At 35.9% G+C, this 15,343-nt stretch overlaps 4 protein-coding genes across 6 annotated transcripts; 1 reads left to right on the top strand and 3 right to left on the bottom strand.

The window, feature by feature from the left end:
- The first annotated feature begins 60 nt into the window (after positions 1–60).
- Positions 61–3,643, top strand: LOC9316086 (protein NPG1). Of its 2 annotated transcripts, none has more exons than XM_021028489.1 (7): positions 61–99; positions 247–337; positions 864–1,137; positions 1,222–1,474; positions 1,618–2,828; positions 2,918–3,065; positions 3,152–3,643. In XM_021028489.1, the coding sequence occupies exons 3-7, from the start codon at positions 964–966 to the stop codon at positions 3,478–3,480; spliced, it is 2,115 nt and encodes a 704-aa protein (XP_020884148.1). In that variant the 5' UTR covers positions 61–99; positions 247–337; positions 864–963; the 3' UTR covers positions 3,481–3,643. The 2 variants fall into 2 exon arrangements, with proteins under 2 accessions (XP_020884148.1, XP_020884149.1); XM_021028490.1 differs by having other exon boundaries at positions 856–1,137.
- A 122-nt stretch (positions 3,644–3,765) lies between these two features.
- LOC9316085 (50S ribosomal protein L3-1, chloroplastic) lies at positions 3,766–4,803 on the bottom strand. The gene has a single exon (XM_021028491.1). The coding sequence runs from the start codon at positions 4,743–4,745 to the stop codon at positions 3,930–3,932; it is 816 nt and encodes a 271-aa protein (XP_020884150.1). The 5' UTR covers positions 4,746–4,803; the 3' UTR covers positions 3,766–3,929.
- Positions 4,804–5,017: 214 nt separating this feature from the next.
- Positions 5,018–8,218, bottom strand: LOC9316084 (probable polyamine oxidase 2). Its single transcript, XM_021028584.1, has 9 exons — positions 7,736–8,218; positions 7,254–7,369; positions 6,990–7,078; positions 6,786–6,899; positions 6,594–6,681; positions 6,391–6,476; positions 6,193–6,295; positions 6,007–6,104; positions 5,018–5,926 (listed from the first exon to the last, which is right to left on the bottom strand). The coding sequence occupies exons 1-9, from the start codon at positions 7,773–7,775 to the stop codon at positions 5,188–5,190; spliced, it is 1,473 nt and encodes a 490-aa protein (XP_020884243.1). The 5' UTR covers positions 7,776–8,218; the 3' UTR covers positions 5,018–5,187.
- A 3,900-nt stretch (positions 8,219–12,118) lies between these two features.
- Positions 12,119–14,973, bottom strand: LOC9317951 (transcription factor PIF4). 2 transcript variants are annotated; one of them, XM_021029279.1, is made up of 7 exons: positions 14,799–14,973; positions 14,109–14,182; positions 13,369–14,020; positions 13,184–13,267; positions 12,994–13,059; positions 12,615–12,920; positions 12,119–12,458 (listed from the first exon to the last, which is right to left on the bottom strand). In XM_021029279.1, exons 2-7 carry the CDS (start codon positions 14,171–14,173, stop codon positions 12,360–12,362), a joined length of 1,272 nt encoding a protein of 423 aa, XP_020884938.1. In that variant the 5' UTR covers positions 14,174–14,182; positions 14,799–14,973; the 3' UTR covers positions 12,119–12,359. The 2 variants fall into 2 exon arrangements, with proteins under 2 accessions (XP_020884938.1, XP_020884937.1); XM_021029278.1 differs by having other exon boundaries at positions 12,119–12,464; positions 14,799–14,971.
- Between the last annotated feature and the right edge of the window lie 370 nt (positions 14,974–15,343).

The following is a 15,343-nucleotide window of genomic DNA, read 5'->3' as shown; positions in this document are numbered from 1 at the left end:
CCGCTTAGCGCCTAGCGCTTTCTTGAACACTGGACAAAACAGGTGTTGTGTGATTTTTCTATTTCTCTCCCCGTTCAAGTTCTGCAACATCGGAAGCACGTACGGCTCCTAAGACTCCGTTTTGCTTCTTTTTTTTTTTTAACACATTCTTATTATAAAAACAACAACACAGAGAAAAAAAGTTTCCTCTCTTTCTAATTTTTAAAAGTTTCTTTCATCTTCTTCAGATCCGAATTTTCGCTTCAGATCCGAATTTTCGCCGCAAAATTCGCCAGTGCAGCTTCTTCTCGACCTGATTCGATCGGCTGTCTGAAGAACATGAAGCCGATGATCGTAGGTACGTTAGATTCATATTCCCGAAATTGGCTTTTATTGAAACGACAATATCTGCGAGGTTCAATTTCATCATTGTTTTGAAATCTGTGACTTACAAAAGCAATGGTGTTGACAGATCCACATTGCAATTTTTTTTGTTGAATTTTGGAACATACATTGTTCTTCTTTGATTTCAAAACAAGAATTAGAAAATTCATTAATCATAATAGATTTTGCTGATGTGATGATGAACAGATGAAAGGAATGTAGTCTCGAATTGTTTAAGGTTATAATGATTCCTCTAAGTGAACAAAAACAAAAGCAGAAAAAAAATCAGAAAGATGACAAAGCTGAAGACTTCTTTTTGTCTTTGAAGCTTCTATTTTTGGTGGGTCCTTTTAAGACAATGATTTCGATTCTTGGATTTTGTCTCAAGAAAAATTTTGTTCTTCTCTTTACAATGTTTTTGATTGTGAGCCTGCGTTGACTTAAATCATGTCATATTTTTTGGTTTCTCACGGTTTTATTTATTGTGCCAAGTGATGCAGTTGCTTGTTACGGTGGATTGATATTTGGAGTATTGAAAAGATAGAGAAAGAGAGAGGGGACGCAGAAATTTTGATGCGGGTTTAGTCTTAAAGGTGAACAATGCTCGGGAATCAATCCGCCGATTTTAGCGAAAACGGGGATGATGAGATCATCAGACAGCTTTGTGCAAATGGGATTTGTATGAAAACAACTGAAGTTGAAGCAAAGCTTGATGAAGGAAATATCCAAGAAGCTGAATCTTCTTTGAGAGAAGGATTATCTCTCAATTTTGAGGTTTGTTTTTTGTGATTTTCCAAACTCCATGAATCCAACTTTCATAAGTAAATGATTAGATTTTGCTTCTTTTTGTGGTTACAGGAAGCAAGAGCACTTCTTGGAAGATTGGAATACCAAAGAGGGAATTTAGAAGGCGCACTTCGTGTCTTTGAAGGTATTGACCTCCAGGCAGCTATCCAGCGGTTACAGGCTTCCGTGCCTCCTGAGAAACCAGCTACTAAGAAAAACCGTCCCCGTGAACCGCAGCAATCAGTTTCTCAGCATGCTGCTAACTTGGTGCTTGAAGCTATCTACTTGAAAGCCAAATCTCTTCAAAAGCTTGGGAGAATAACCGGTACATTATCTCTTACCGTTGATGCCTCATTTTGTTTCCTTCCAACGAACAACAGTTTGTTGAAACATTTTATGAAAAAAATGAAATGTGATGAATCTGAGCCTTGATCTTGATACAGTCTTTGCTGGTTTTGTGTCTTACAGAGGCTGCACGCGAATGCAAGAGTGTTCTTGATTCTGTTGAGAAAATATTCCAGCAAGGGATACCAGATGCTCAAGTGGATAACAAACTTCAAGAAACCGTTAGCCACGCAGTTGAACTACTTCCTGCGCTATGGAAAGAATCTGGTGATTATCAAGAAGCAATATCCGCTTATAGACGAGCGCTTTTAAGCCAATGGAATCTTGATAATGACTGTTGTGCAAGGATTCAGAAAGATTTTGCAGTCTTTCTTCTACATTCTGGAGTCGAAGCGAGTCCACCGAGTTTAGGTTCTCAGATAGAGGGATCGTACATACCTAGAAACAACTTAGAAGAAGCCATTCTTCTTCTAATGATTCTTTTAAAGAAATTTAACCTCGGGAAAGCGAAATGGGATCCGTCTGTGTTTGAGCACCTTACCTTTGCGTTATCTTTATGTAGTCAGACCTCGGTTCTTGCCAAGCAACTTGAAGAAGTAATGCCTGGTGTGTTTAGCCGTATTGAGCGTTGGAACACTTTGGCTCTTTCTTATAGTGCAGCAGGTCAAAACAGTGCTGCAGTTAACCTTCTTAGAAAGTCTCTGCATAAACACGAACAACCCGATGATCTTGTGGCGCTTTTGTTAGCTGCTAAGCTTTGCAGTGAAGAGCCTTCTTTAGCTGCAGAAGGTGCGGGCTACGCGCAGAGAGCGATAAACAATGCTCAAGGTATGGATGAACATTTGAAAGGCGTTGGTTTGAGGATGTTAGGACTTTGTTTGGGGAAACAAGCGAAAGTTCCCACATCGGATTTCGAAAGATCTCGGCTTCAATCAGAATCATTGAAAGCATTGGATGGAGCTATAGCTTTTGAGCACAACAATCCTGATTTGATCTTTGAGTTGGGTGTTCAATATGCTGAGCAACGGAACTTAAAAGCTGCGTCCCGGTACGCCAAAGAGTTCATCGATGCAACGGGAGGGTCGGTGTTAAAAGGATGGAGATTTCTCGCGCTTGTTTTGTCGGCTCAACAACGGTTTTCAGAAGCTGAAGTTGTGACTGATGCTGCTTTAGATGAAACCGCAAAGTGGGATCAAGGACCTCTCTTGAGACTTAAAGCAAAGCTAAAAATCTCTCAGTCAAATCCAACAGAAGCCGTTGAGACTTATCGTTACCTTCTTGCGTTGGTTCAAGCGCAAAGGAAATCTTTCGGACCTCTCAGAACTCTTTCTCAGGTATCTAAATCCCGTTTGTTTCCTAATCTATTGAGAGCATTGGTCAAAACCTTCTTCTTTTTTTATTAAAACCTTTTATGAAAACATAGATGGAGGAAGACAAAGTGAATGAGTTTGAAGTGTGGCATGGCTTAGCATATCTTTACTCAAGCCTTTCGCATTGGAACGACGTAGAAGTCTGTCTAAAAAAGGCAGGCGAGCTGAAGCAATACTCTGCTTCAATGCTGCATACAGAAGGCAAGAACAAGAAGCCATTTAACTAATCTCTTAGAATCCATTACTTGATTTACTCAAATTCGGTTTGAATCTTTTGGAATGACCAGGTCGAATGTGGGAAGGACGAAAAGAGTTCAAACCCGCGTTAGCAGCTTTCTTGGACGGTTTATTACTAGATGGATCATCGGTTCCTTGCAAAGTAGCGGTTGGAGCATTGTTGTCCGAAAGAGGAAAAGATCATCAGCCGACCCTCCCCGTGGCGAGAAGTTTGCTTTCTGATGCATTGAGGATCGATCCAACAAACCGAAAAGCTTGGTATTACTTAGGAATGGTTCATAAATCTGATGGACGTATAGCTGATGCTACTGATTGCTTCCAAGCTGCTTCTATGCTAGAAGAGTCTGATCCTATTGAAAGCTTCTCAACCATTCTTTAAAATCCCAAACATGACAAATATTTATATTTATATGTTCATTTTTTTTGTCTATCATCTCATGTACAACCTCTTAATTTGCTTCAAACTAAGTAACTAACTATATATCGTTTTCAAGTTAGTTGTTCGTCAGTTCTGTTTATAAGCTGAATTTGGATACAATTTTGTTCGGTTTCGAGTTTTGTAATACTACAAGTGATGATTCCACAGTTTTGACATCGTCTCTTAACACAATTTCACTGCATTCAAGAACATTAACATAGAATAGTGATTTCTAACTTTTACAAAAACTCCAATTCTAACACGAAACTGTGATTTAGCAATTCTACAAATTACAGCTTCAAGATCCAGATTCCGCAAGTTCGATACAAATTCAACGAATAGATAACAAGTCAAACATTACAAAACAAAACAGATAAAAAAAAAAAAAAAAAAAACAGAGTCTCTTTCTACTAGTTCTTGGGAATGTTAACTCCGACGATTTTAGCCGGAGTAATACGAAGAAGATTCCCAGGCTTACCAGGTAAAGCACCTTTGATCATGACAACATTAAGCTCCTTATCAACTTTAACAATCTTAAGCTTCCTAATCTTGGTCCTCGTCCCTCCCATTCTTCCAGGCATCTTCTTCCCTTTATAAACTCTTCCCGGAGTAGTACCAGCACCAATCGAACCCAAAGCTCGATGACTCTTGGAACCATGAGTCATCTGACCTCTCTTGAAATGATGTCTTTTGATTCCTCCTTGAAACCCTTTACCAATCGTAGTTCCAGCTACATCAACGAGATCACCTTCTTTGAATATCTCATCGAACACAAGTTTCTGGTTCGGTTCGAATCCTTCGATGTTTGTTAATCTGAACTCTTGGAGATGTCTCATTGGGATTGTACCGGCTTTTTGGAGATGACCGGTTTCCGGTTTAGTTAGCTTTTTGTCGCGTACACGACGGTAACCGATTTGAACCGCGTCGTAACCGTCGGTGGCTAGGGTTTTGATTTGGGTTACGATGTTACCTTCGCGGAATCCGACGACTGTTACTGGAACTACTGTGCCGTCTTCTTCGAAGAAACTCATCATACCGAGTTTTGAACCCATCACTCCTATTCCAGCTTCCATGGATGCTGAAACCACGAATCTGGTTTTGGGTGATGATTTGATGAGAAGGGACGAGGATTTCGCCGGGAGGAAGGTTGGGGTGAAGAGTGAAGAGGATAAGGTTGACTTGTTGAGTAGAGATGGGAAAGAAACAACCGCCATAGCCATCGCCATTGTCGGAGCTTCGCAGAGGAGAAGAAACTCTGAGAGGATAAAGCTCTGTGCCACACTCTTATCTTCTTCTCCAGTTATGAAATTTATTATTATACCCCTGAAGATACTCGTATTTACAAAGCACAATGGTTTACCTTTTGCAACATCGGTCTTACAAATCTACTTTTATTTATTTTTGTTCTTTTTCTTCTTCTCGTATTGAATTCAACCTCTTTTTAGATTGATGTTTATAGCACAATTAAGAAAAGTAAAGACTTGAATTCATTGTCATATATAAATGATATCACAAGGATATAATGTTCAGATTTATTGAACAAGAAACACTACGAAAATAATACTGATTAACCGATCCGATACGATAATAATTTTAGTTTCAAATTAAGACCCAAGACAATCCATCATCACTTGAGGTTCTTTGTAAGTAAACGATAACTGATGGAGTTTAGAGACGAGATATAAGAAGAGGAACAGAGGCAGGTCCTTCCTCGCCCATCACAGGCTGGAACAGATCCAACTCACCATACCGCTCCAAAACTCGCATCCTACAATCTTCAGCTGCCATCAATCCTGTTGAATAAGCGCCGTGAACCGAGCCTGGGAAGCTCGAGCTTGTCGCTTCACCGGCAAAGAATAAGTTATCCACTGGAACCCTAAGCCTCTCGTAGAGATCATGAGGTTTGCCCACGATATCATAGCTATAAGATCCCATTGAATTCACATCCGATCCCCACCTCGATACAAGATATTGAACTGGAGGCAATGCATCGGGAAGAATTCTCTGGAGTTGCAAGACGGCAAAATTTGCAGCTGCTTCATCAGACATTTTCTCAATGTCTTTGGCGAGCTGACCAGCCGGCATGTAAACCAGAACTGGATGACCTGTGGCCTTGTGCAGATTCAAAAAATAACTGCAACCATAGGAGGTTTCAGCTACCACTCCTAGAAACTCTACTTTCGGCCAGAAGACTTTCTCAAAATGTAGTATGATCTTGTTCTCGATACCTACTCCTAGGTCGTTGATTGCTTCTTGTTTCCACTCTGGTAGCTTTGGTTCGAACTTTATGGTTCCAGATTTTAAGACTCCGAGAGGAACCGCAATGACTGCAGCATCGGCAACAAATGTTTCCCCGTTTTCTGTCGTTACCTTCACCCCATTGTAACGCCTGACAATTTTAGTAACCCTGAGAGAAGGAAAAACACCGAGGTTATGACTGTGAAACACGAAACAAATGCCACAACTCTTGAAAAACGCAAAGCTTACCTGTGGCCTACTCGGATATCAAGACCTTTCGCCAGAGTGTTGATGACAGGACGATACCCTCTAACCATAAGACCGTGTCCACCAGGCAGTAATTCCTCCTGCACATTTCTCGGAGTGTTAAACCGAGATTTCAAGAAACAGTGTATATTCAAAATCCTCAACTAGGAGAAGAAGAATGTAACTAACCTGGTCCCAACACTTGGCAGAGATGGTTTCAGCATCTGCAGCAAACCATCCTTCCATGCGGCATACATACCATTGAAGTACGTTGTGCGCAAGCCCCTCTAACCTGGATGTGAAAATTCAAATTTAATCTTGAAATCAAGCTTGCAAAAGTGAATTGACTAAAGAAATTAAAAAAGTGGGACAATTATGTATACAAACCTCAGCTCGGGTTTCCTAGCAAAGACAATGGAGAAAGCCTGAGAAATTGAAATGTCTGCATCCTGCTCATCCCTGACTTTATTGATCTGTGTTTGCAAAAGACGAATCTAATTAAGATATGCATAAATCTAACACTTGCAACATCAAGAAATACGAGAATCGGAATATGAAAGAAGAAAAATAAATGAATGTGAAGGACATACCTCTTCCAAGATACGCTCAAAAGTTACGCCAATCTGAGTTACCAACTCTTGAGGAACTTGGTTGCCATCCATATCAAACAGAGCATAGCTACAGAAACAAAAGAAATGCAGTGTGAGTTTTACGGGGTCAAACAAGAATAAAAAAAAGAAACATAAGAACGAGATTAGAAAATCGAAATATTCAAAGCACACCTCTCGAGATCATGATCATAAAGGACGGAATTGTCACCGCTAGTACGATACAAGGGCAGTCCCAGTCTTCCAATTACTGGTGCCAGAGGATTCTCTTTGCATACTCCATGCAGCCTGTGACAAAACGATGTTGCTGTGTTAAGCAAAAATTAACCAAAAACCAAAATATCATCTAATGACAAGATCAAAAAGCCGTGACATTACCATGATGCACCAAGATCAACAGGAAAACCAAATGAGTAATCAGTGTGAACTCGTCCACCAATTCTGTCACGGGACTCCAGTACCATAACCTAAAGACAAAGATCACACAGTGAGAAGGAGATAAAATGATCATTGAAGAAAACATGAATCCGAACTGCAATATTTAGTGCTCAAGTAGACCATAAGAAGATAAAAAAATCAGCTTCCAGGACATTGTATAAAACATCAAACTTGAAATTTCATTTGTTGTGTATAATCACAAACCTGAAAGGAAGCATCTTGAAGAGTACGAGCAGCTGAGATTCCACCAAAACCACCTCCGATCACAATCACGGACGGTGACCTTGTCTTCATCCTCTCACCAGCTGAGAAGCAATTAGCTATACGAAAACAAAGCACGAATTAACGACCGTCCAAGTCCAATAAAGTATCAATTCTTCTAACAAAGAAACAATTGTGATTATTAGAATTAAACAACCCCACAAAAATAAAACTTGTGGCAATCAGCAGATACAGCCAAACAAGTAAACGCCACAAAGAAAATAAATCACCGACAGAGAATTCAGCACGAGGGCAAAATTGAGGACCCATTAACAAAAACTCAAATTTTGTTTAATAAACCAAATTACCCAGATTATAATCTAGAGGAAGAACCCTAGATCCTTCTTATACATCAACGATTACAATCCATAAGCGATTTCACAAAAAGTAACAGAATTTCCGATAGAGGTTGAAGAAAACAATACCTCTACGCATTTGACGATCAGAGTTTTTCCTAGACTCCATGATTTATTCAATTGATCAAACGATTACTCTCGAGATTATTAGAATTACGATTACTATTATTATTATTATTATTACAATTAAGCTGAGGAGAGAAATGAAGAATAAAGATGAGAAGACAAGTCGTGAAGTGGCTCGAAATCGAAGATGAAAAAATCAGGCTTCCAAACAAATTCATGCGATTTCTCTTTTCTTCAGGATTTTTAAACCCCCTTTGTTTTTGGTTTTTGTTCACTCTGTTTTTACTCAGCCGGCTAATATCAACGCAGATCTACGACGATCGGCGATATCGGATGCGTACTTCAAGAGAACAATGGGGGCAAAATAGATCAAAATTCACAGAAACGCCAGAAACGAGAAAGAAGAGCAAAGGCTAGAGAGAGAAAGATGAAAACAGAGACTTCTAGAGAGAGAAAACAAAAAAAAAAGGTCAGATTTTTTTAGGCTTTGGGTCGGTAAAGTAGGTTAGGTTGTAATTTATAATAACGCATATTCTCCCTCAATTATCAATATAAAAATTAAATAGTTTTCTTATTGGACTGTAGACCTTTTTTTTTATTTATTTAGTTCCTTTTATTTATTAAATATATTAACATCTAGGCCTAATATTTATATCTGTTATCCGCGGATATCCGTATCCGTATCCGGTTTTTGATCCGCAAAAACAGATATCCGGCAAAACGGATATGGATACGGATAGTAAAATGACGGATAGTCCGGATACGGATACGGATACAAATAATCTAAAAATTTAGGCCGGATAACGGATATCCGGCAAAAAAAAAAACAGAAAAGCCAGAAATGTTAAAAAAAAAAAAACTTAAATGCCTTATGAGTCCATTTTTCAAGTGTTAAAGCCCAAAAAAATTTGGAAGCCAACTTTTTAGTTGTTTTTATTTAATTTTAATGTTAATAAATAAATCATATGACAAAAAAATAAAAATAAATTTTTAAGAAAGATTTAAGAAGTTGATTAATGTCTTTTTTTTTTAAGAACATCACATAAATCTTTTAAACTTTTTGCTACTTTAATAAATTCTTTGTTTTTATAATGTTTTGTATATATAATCAACTTCTACCTATTTTGTGAATTTTTTAAACTTTTTATGTATGATATTAATGAATTTAGGATTTTAAAATACTATTTCCGGTTTGTCAAAAAAAAAACACTATTTTCGGATATTCACGGATATCCGAATTTTTAACGAATATCCGGATACGGATACTAAATTAGCGGATAATGCGGATACGGATATGGTACGGATAACTTAAAAAAACTGTTTATAGCCCTATAATAACATCTACTTATATGATTAAATTACCCATAAACTGTTAGTTTTATCCAAAAGTTTATTGGAAAATCATATATATTGAACAACTAATATTAAAAGAGCTAAATTCAAAGATTTAGGATATAGAATTAAAGATTATAAGATATTAACAAAATATTATTGGTAAATTAATTCAATTAGATATGATATTTAGTTTGAATATTCTTTGTTAGTTATATAGTAGTATATATTAATATTAATTAGTTTTCCAAATTTAAAGTATTTTTTACCAATATCATATTTATTTTAAAATTATTAATTTATAGTTCTCCGTATCACGTGTTTGTTTCGGCACGCTTGATAAGTTACGTAACTTATCAGCCCAAGTGGTACCGTAGGGAGCACGTGTCATTCATTTATTCGTCGTCCATCAAATCAGTAGTGTCAATACAATTTTTGTTTTTTTTTTAAGAAATTTTTCTAGACGTTACAAATGATTTTAATACGTATGATGTTGGTGCAGGCCGGCTCAAAAAAATTAAGAATTCTGAACTGAAAAAAACAGTTGATCCTAATTTCTTATGTATATATATATAAAAAAAATTTGAACCCTAATTTTAATAAATTTAGTTAAAAAAAAAAGACAAAAAAATTTGGAACCCTGTACATGAGCATTCCCCGGGGAGAGCCGGCACTAGTTGGTGGCAATTAGTTTGGTAAGAATAGAATATGAAACTTTTACCATAATCTTGCCACGTTGACTGCTTTTTCTTCATTAACATTAATTAATAATTCATAGTTTCATACAGATTTTTGTAGTTTAACTATGATTTCCGAGTAAATTACTCAAATACAATAAAAAAATTTAATGAGATATGTCAAAATTCTTGCCATATAGTACATTTGTTCGGGGTGGGTCGGGATTGATGGCTGAGGTTACTGTAAAACTTTTTTTGACGTTGATAATAATATTGATATGATGTTACTTTAAAAAAAAAAAAAAAAAGGATATGATGTTACTTTTTTAAATGTTACTATGTTAATGGTTTTTGTGTGTATAGTAATCATTTTTAAAAAAAATATTCATAAAAATGGTGGTTCAGACTTTAATAATGAAAATTAATAATTTTTAAATCGGTTATTTTTAAGCCTGATACCAATTGTTTTTTTTTTATATATTAATTGCGTTTTTTTCCAGCAAAAATATTACTTTTTACGAATGACTATGATGAGTGGATGATATAGAAGAAATTAGATCACATGAAATACCAACATCCCAATCTCTCCCTCATTTGAGTAATAGAGTTGTAGAATGGCTTGTCGTGAGTTACATGACATGATTCTCAAACGTCACAAAAGCCCTTGAGATATGAATGGGGGATCTACCACCAAAAAACTAGAAGATTTCAATATCTTTTTTTTTTTTGGGCAAAAAAGATTTCAATATCTATCTTGTCCAAATAGTGTCTATTGTCATACTAGCAATGACGGTACGACCAAGAGTTAAAGTGTAAAGAAGAAAATCTCGTAGCATTAAAAAGACCAAAACAAAGATTTTGATCCGCTGAGATGAAGTGAAATAATATTGCTTCTGACATTTAGTTTACGAATATCCAACAAAAATAAGCTTTTACGATGATTATCAATTGGAAAAAGAAAAAAATGTTTTGGCTGGTACAAAATATGTCAAAATTCTTATATATATATATATATATATATATATATATATATATATATTGGTGAGATTTTTGGACATGATGGCTGAGTTTTTATGATGATATTTACTGGAAAACATCAATATTGTTGGATATAAGCGAACTCTACTCAGTGATTTCGATCATTAATTCAAAAAGTGATCATGAATTGATCTTTTGATAATCGGGAGCAAATGTTTTCAAATGGTCAAACGACATGAAAGTGGACGTACGTTCTTTGTTTTTTATTAATCCCAATTCTTTTTCATATATATTAAAAATTAATTATAAATGCATCATTTTATGATTAACAAATTTTCATAACTCTAAATCTATAGTATTTAATTTTTAAGTTTACAATTCATTATTAATATCTAATTAAAAGGTATTACAAACCTTAAATTTGTATTTTTTTGCAGAATTTTTTTTCTTAAAATTTGGATTAATATATAAACAGAAGGAGTAAGTTTAAAAATTAAAAGGGAAGAGAAAAAAAAAATAGAGCGGAGGAAGTCGGAAGATATGTTGGCCGGGTCGTCGATCAAACACAAACGCCATGATTAAAAACTATCCACTAAAATCATATCCGTGAACTTCTCTCGAAACAAATCTCAATCTAAATGAAAGAAACTCATCTTAGCATTTTAATATTTATTTTTCATCATTCTAGTGATATTCTATACATTTTTTACTTTGCCACTAAATAATGTTATGTGGATGTTCCACGAAGATTAAAACATGATTGATGATATGGCCATATGGGTGTCTCTGTCTGAATGTATGTATCCAACCTTTGATCGGTTCAATATTTGAATTCTTTTACTATTGTTATTTGTTAAGTGTTTTTGATAGACTATTTCAAACTTTCGAATGATTATATTAATATATAAAAACAGTATGCCAAAAATATCTAAGATATTTAATTCAATTATTGCTAAATAGATTCTGACCAGTGGAGCACATGGCTAAAAACTTATAATATCGATGTTTGACAATTGACACATGACTCTCACTCAAATCTGGCTCCATCACATGTGATTTGGCTTTTTCCATCTATACAGAATTTTAGACAATCAGCAAGAAAAGCTTAGGTTATATCATTTGTTATTTATTTATGGAACAATATGAGTCATATGACATTATAAGAGATTAATATTTTACCAAACTCCGGTCAAACTGTTGATCATCTATGTTTCTCTCAAAGCTAAATAGTGCTTTTTGTGTGTCTTATATATGAATATGAACAAATGATTTCTTATTAGGGGAAAAGAGAGAAATTGAATGGAGTTTTAGTTACATCTTCAAAAACAGGTATGATCTATAATCTATAGGTGTGATCTGAGGTAGTTCTATCTTCGAAAAAAATTCGACTACTTTGATATATAAACTCCATTCCAAAGTTTTTACGATTATAAAAATCCCATGTCCGTTTTTTTAACATGTTGTTTACAAAAAATCTCATCATGTCATTTTGACATACATAAACTCATACATAAAATAACGTAATGAAGTTGTACGTTGTACTCTATAAATAATACACCCTTGCGTTTTAAGTATGTTCATAAATAGATAAGAAAAACAAACATACCAAAAATAAGGAAGTAAAAAAGTGCCTCACCAACCTAGTGGCCCAAACGAGAACCATCGGTGGTCTTCGTCGGCGCAGGCGGTTGTTGACTTTGCTGTCCCGCCGGTGAACCAAATCTTAACATCTCCATCGGCTGCATCTAATCAAAAACCACACCACGTGTCAATTAAAACTACGTCGTTTAAACATTATTTGTGAACAGCGTCATATTAATATAGTAACCTGCCTAACCCATAAAACATGTTACCAAAATCGTCGTTTAATAAACACGGCGTCGTATTGGCCTTACCTGAGCCGCGGCCTGCATCTGTGGGAACCCACCGATGTACCTAGCAAACCGGTCGGAGATTATCTGGTTTTGTATCGGGTTCTGACAAACTAAACCGGGATTGTTCTGAATTGCAGACCGTTCCATAACCGGAAATCGAGGTAACTGTACCGGACTCTGCATCTGACGTATGAACGGCGGAGGTTGAACTCCGGGGAACATCATCGGAGCCGCCGCCATTCCACTCCCCATCCACATCACTTGAAGTTGTAACTGAAGTGATTTCAAATAATCTATGGCTTCGTCTAAAATCGAAGCTTTATCAGTCTGCAAAAACAAACCAATGAATAAATCAAATCTTCATATATGATTCACTTTTAGATTTGATTTATCAACTTACTTTACTGCAGTGAGGTATTAGTTCTTGCAGAGCCTTCATTCTCTCATTGATCCTATCTCTCCTCCTCTAAGTTTAGAAAAGAAGAAAAGAAAAAAACACAGTTTTGTATCTGTTTTCTTTGTATAAATGTTACTATATGATTTTCTAACATTAACTCTATATTATATATATAGACGAACCGATGAAGTACCCTTTCGGAGAGATTATGAACTTCAGCTGCTCGACTCCTTCGGTTTGATCCTGATCGTTGGTTCGACTTGTTACCACCGATTGCCTACAAAACGTATTATACAAGCAATCAAGAACTCTGAGAGATGAATCAAAATTTCGTTTTCAAGAAGTTATCATCATGAGTTAGGATTAAAGGAAGCATACATCTGATAGAGATACAGAGTCATCAGTGTCCATTATATGTTTTCTCTTACGGTCTGTTGTGATGCTTCTTCCACAAGCCATTTCTTTGATATCCTTGCCAAAGCTGCAACCAGAGGAGCCACCCGATGAGGAACTTGCGTTCGGGTTAAGCTTTTCTTCTATGTTTTTGCTTCGATCTTGACTCATTGAGGCATCAAAATCGTTTTGGGATGGGTTGCTCCCGCAATGGCTAGGTCCAATTGTCGTTTCCGAGTACTGTTCCATTTCTGTTTCCCGAATACCCGATGACGAATTTGTTAACCTAAATTTAGGGGGAGGCATGACTTGAGGAGGGTCAGGACAGGCCTTAGGCTTAACCATGACGTGAGGAGGGTCAGGACCAGACTTAGGCTTAATCGTCTCTGAGGTTGGTCTCTGGAGGGGATCGACGGTTGAAAAGAAGTGGGAGGAGAAGTCGTCGGTTTCGAATGGGTCTTCATCTGGAGGGTATTGGATCCAAGACACAGTTTCTTGATCTTCAAGGAAGATGTTGGATCTTTGGGTTCCTTCATGATGATCTTGTTTCTGGGTTTGGGTTTGTTCTCTATGAGTTTGGCTCTGCAGAACCACTTGCCCATCTCGCCATAACAACTCCACTAGATCATCTTGTGGCCTAGACATAAATACACACAGAGACTATATTATATAGTTTTTTTGAAAATGAATGATACATTAGATCAAAGATTATTATATAATACTACCTTATAGATCTTCTATTAGTGGACAAACTATAATTCTCCTCAAAACTCCAACCTTGGTGTTCCATGTCAGATCTCTGGAGACATTTCAAAAGAAAAAAAAACAACTTTTTTTATTAACCTCATAATATATTTTATACTCCATCTGTTACTAAAAGATTGATGTTTTAGCTTTTGTTATTTGTCTCACAAATATTGATTTTCTAGCTTTTTCTTTATTTTTATCGATTTATATTAATAAATCGTAAACTTTAAGGCGTAATGATTGAAAATAATTAACTTTCTTAAATTACTGTTGGTTGATAATTATTTTAAAATATGTAATATCAAAATTAATGTTCAAATGATTAAACAATGATTGAATTCTTAATATGTGTGAAAATCTCGAAACATCATACAATTAGGAACAGAGGAAAAACAAGTGAACAGAGCTAATGATAACGTATGATTAAGAGAAACACACGGAGGAGCATAAAGTCTGATTTTATTATTCAGAATCCCAATAGTTTATTCCTCTCTAATCATTATAGAATGATTTTAAAATAATTAAAATTGAAAGCAAGTCCATGAGTTAGTTATCTTGTTAAACATCTTTTTATATCCCAGCAATCTAGGAAAGCTTGAAAAATAGTTATTTCCAAATATAGCAACATCTTATAAAACCAAAGACCGTATAAAGACTACTACACTAACCAGATTAGGAAAGCTTCTGGACGAATCAGAAGTAGAAGGAGAAGATCTCTCCTCTATCTCGTTTCTCTCACTCTAAAGAGACCAAGAAATTGTTGAGAAAACTCTCACAAAACATGAAAGAAACAGAGAAGAAGATGATAAGAGAGGTTCTTTACTTCTTTTGGGTACAGACAGAAAGTGACAGGAGCATAAAGATATTACAGCGAGGGAGATAATGATTCTCTGAGGACAACAGTACTGCAATCTTCTGAAATGAACGCCACGTGGCATTTCTGGGACATTGTGTTGGAATCAGTGGGACATACAAGTGAAGATCTCTCTCTTCTTCAAGCAATGAGATCTATTGCTTGATTTTTAGAGGTGGTTTCTTATCTGTACCTTATCTAAAAAAAACTCTGAAAACAATGATTTGAGGGTGTTTTTGTCAAATCACAATCATCTATAGCTTTATTTTTTGTCGATACCTTTCGGTTAATATACCAAAATTTTCTTTAACTTGACGTTTTATCCATCAAGTCTTTGCTATGTGCCAAATTAAATTACGT

The sequence above is a fragment of the Arabidopsis lyrata genome (genome assembly GCF_000004255.2).
Source record: "Arabidopsis lyrata subsp. lyrata unplaced genomic scaffold ARALYscaffold_4, whole genome shotgun sequence".
In the NCBI taxonomy this organism is placed as follows: Eukaryota; Viridiplantae; Streptophyta; class Magnoliopsida; order Brassicales; family Brassicaceae; genus Arabidopsis; species Arabidopsis lyrata.
This window is presented reverse-complemented; position numbering and strand designations above follow the sequence as displayed.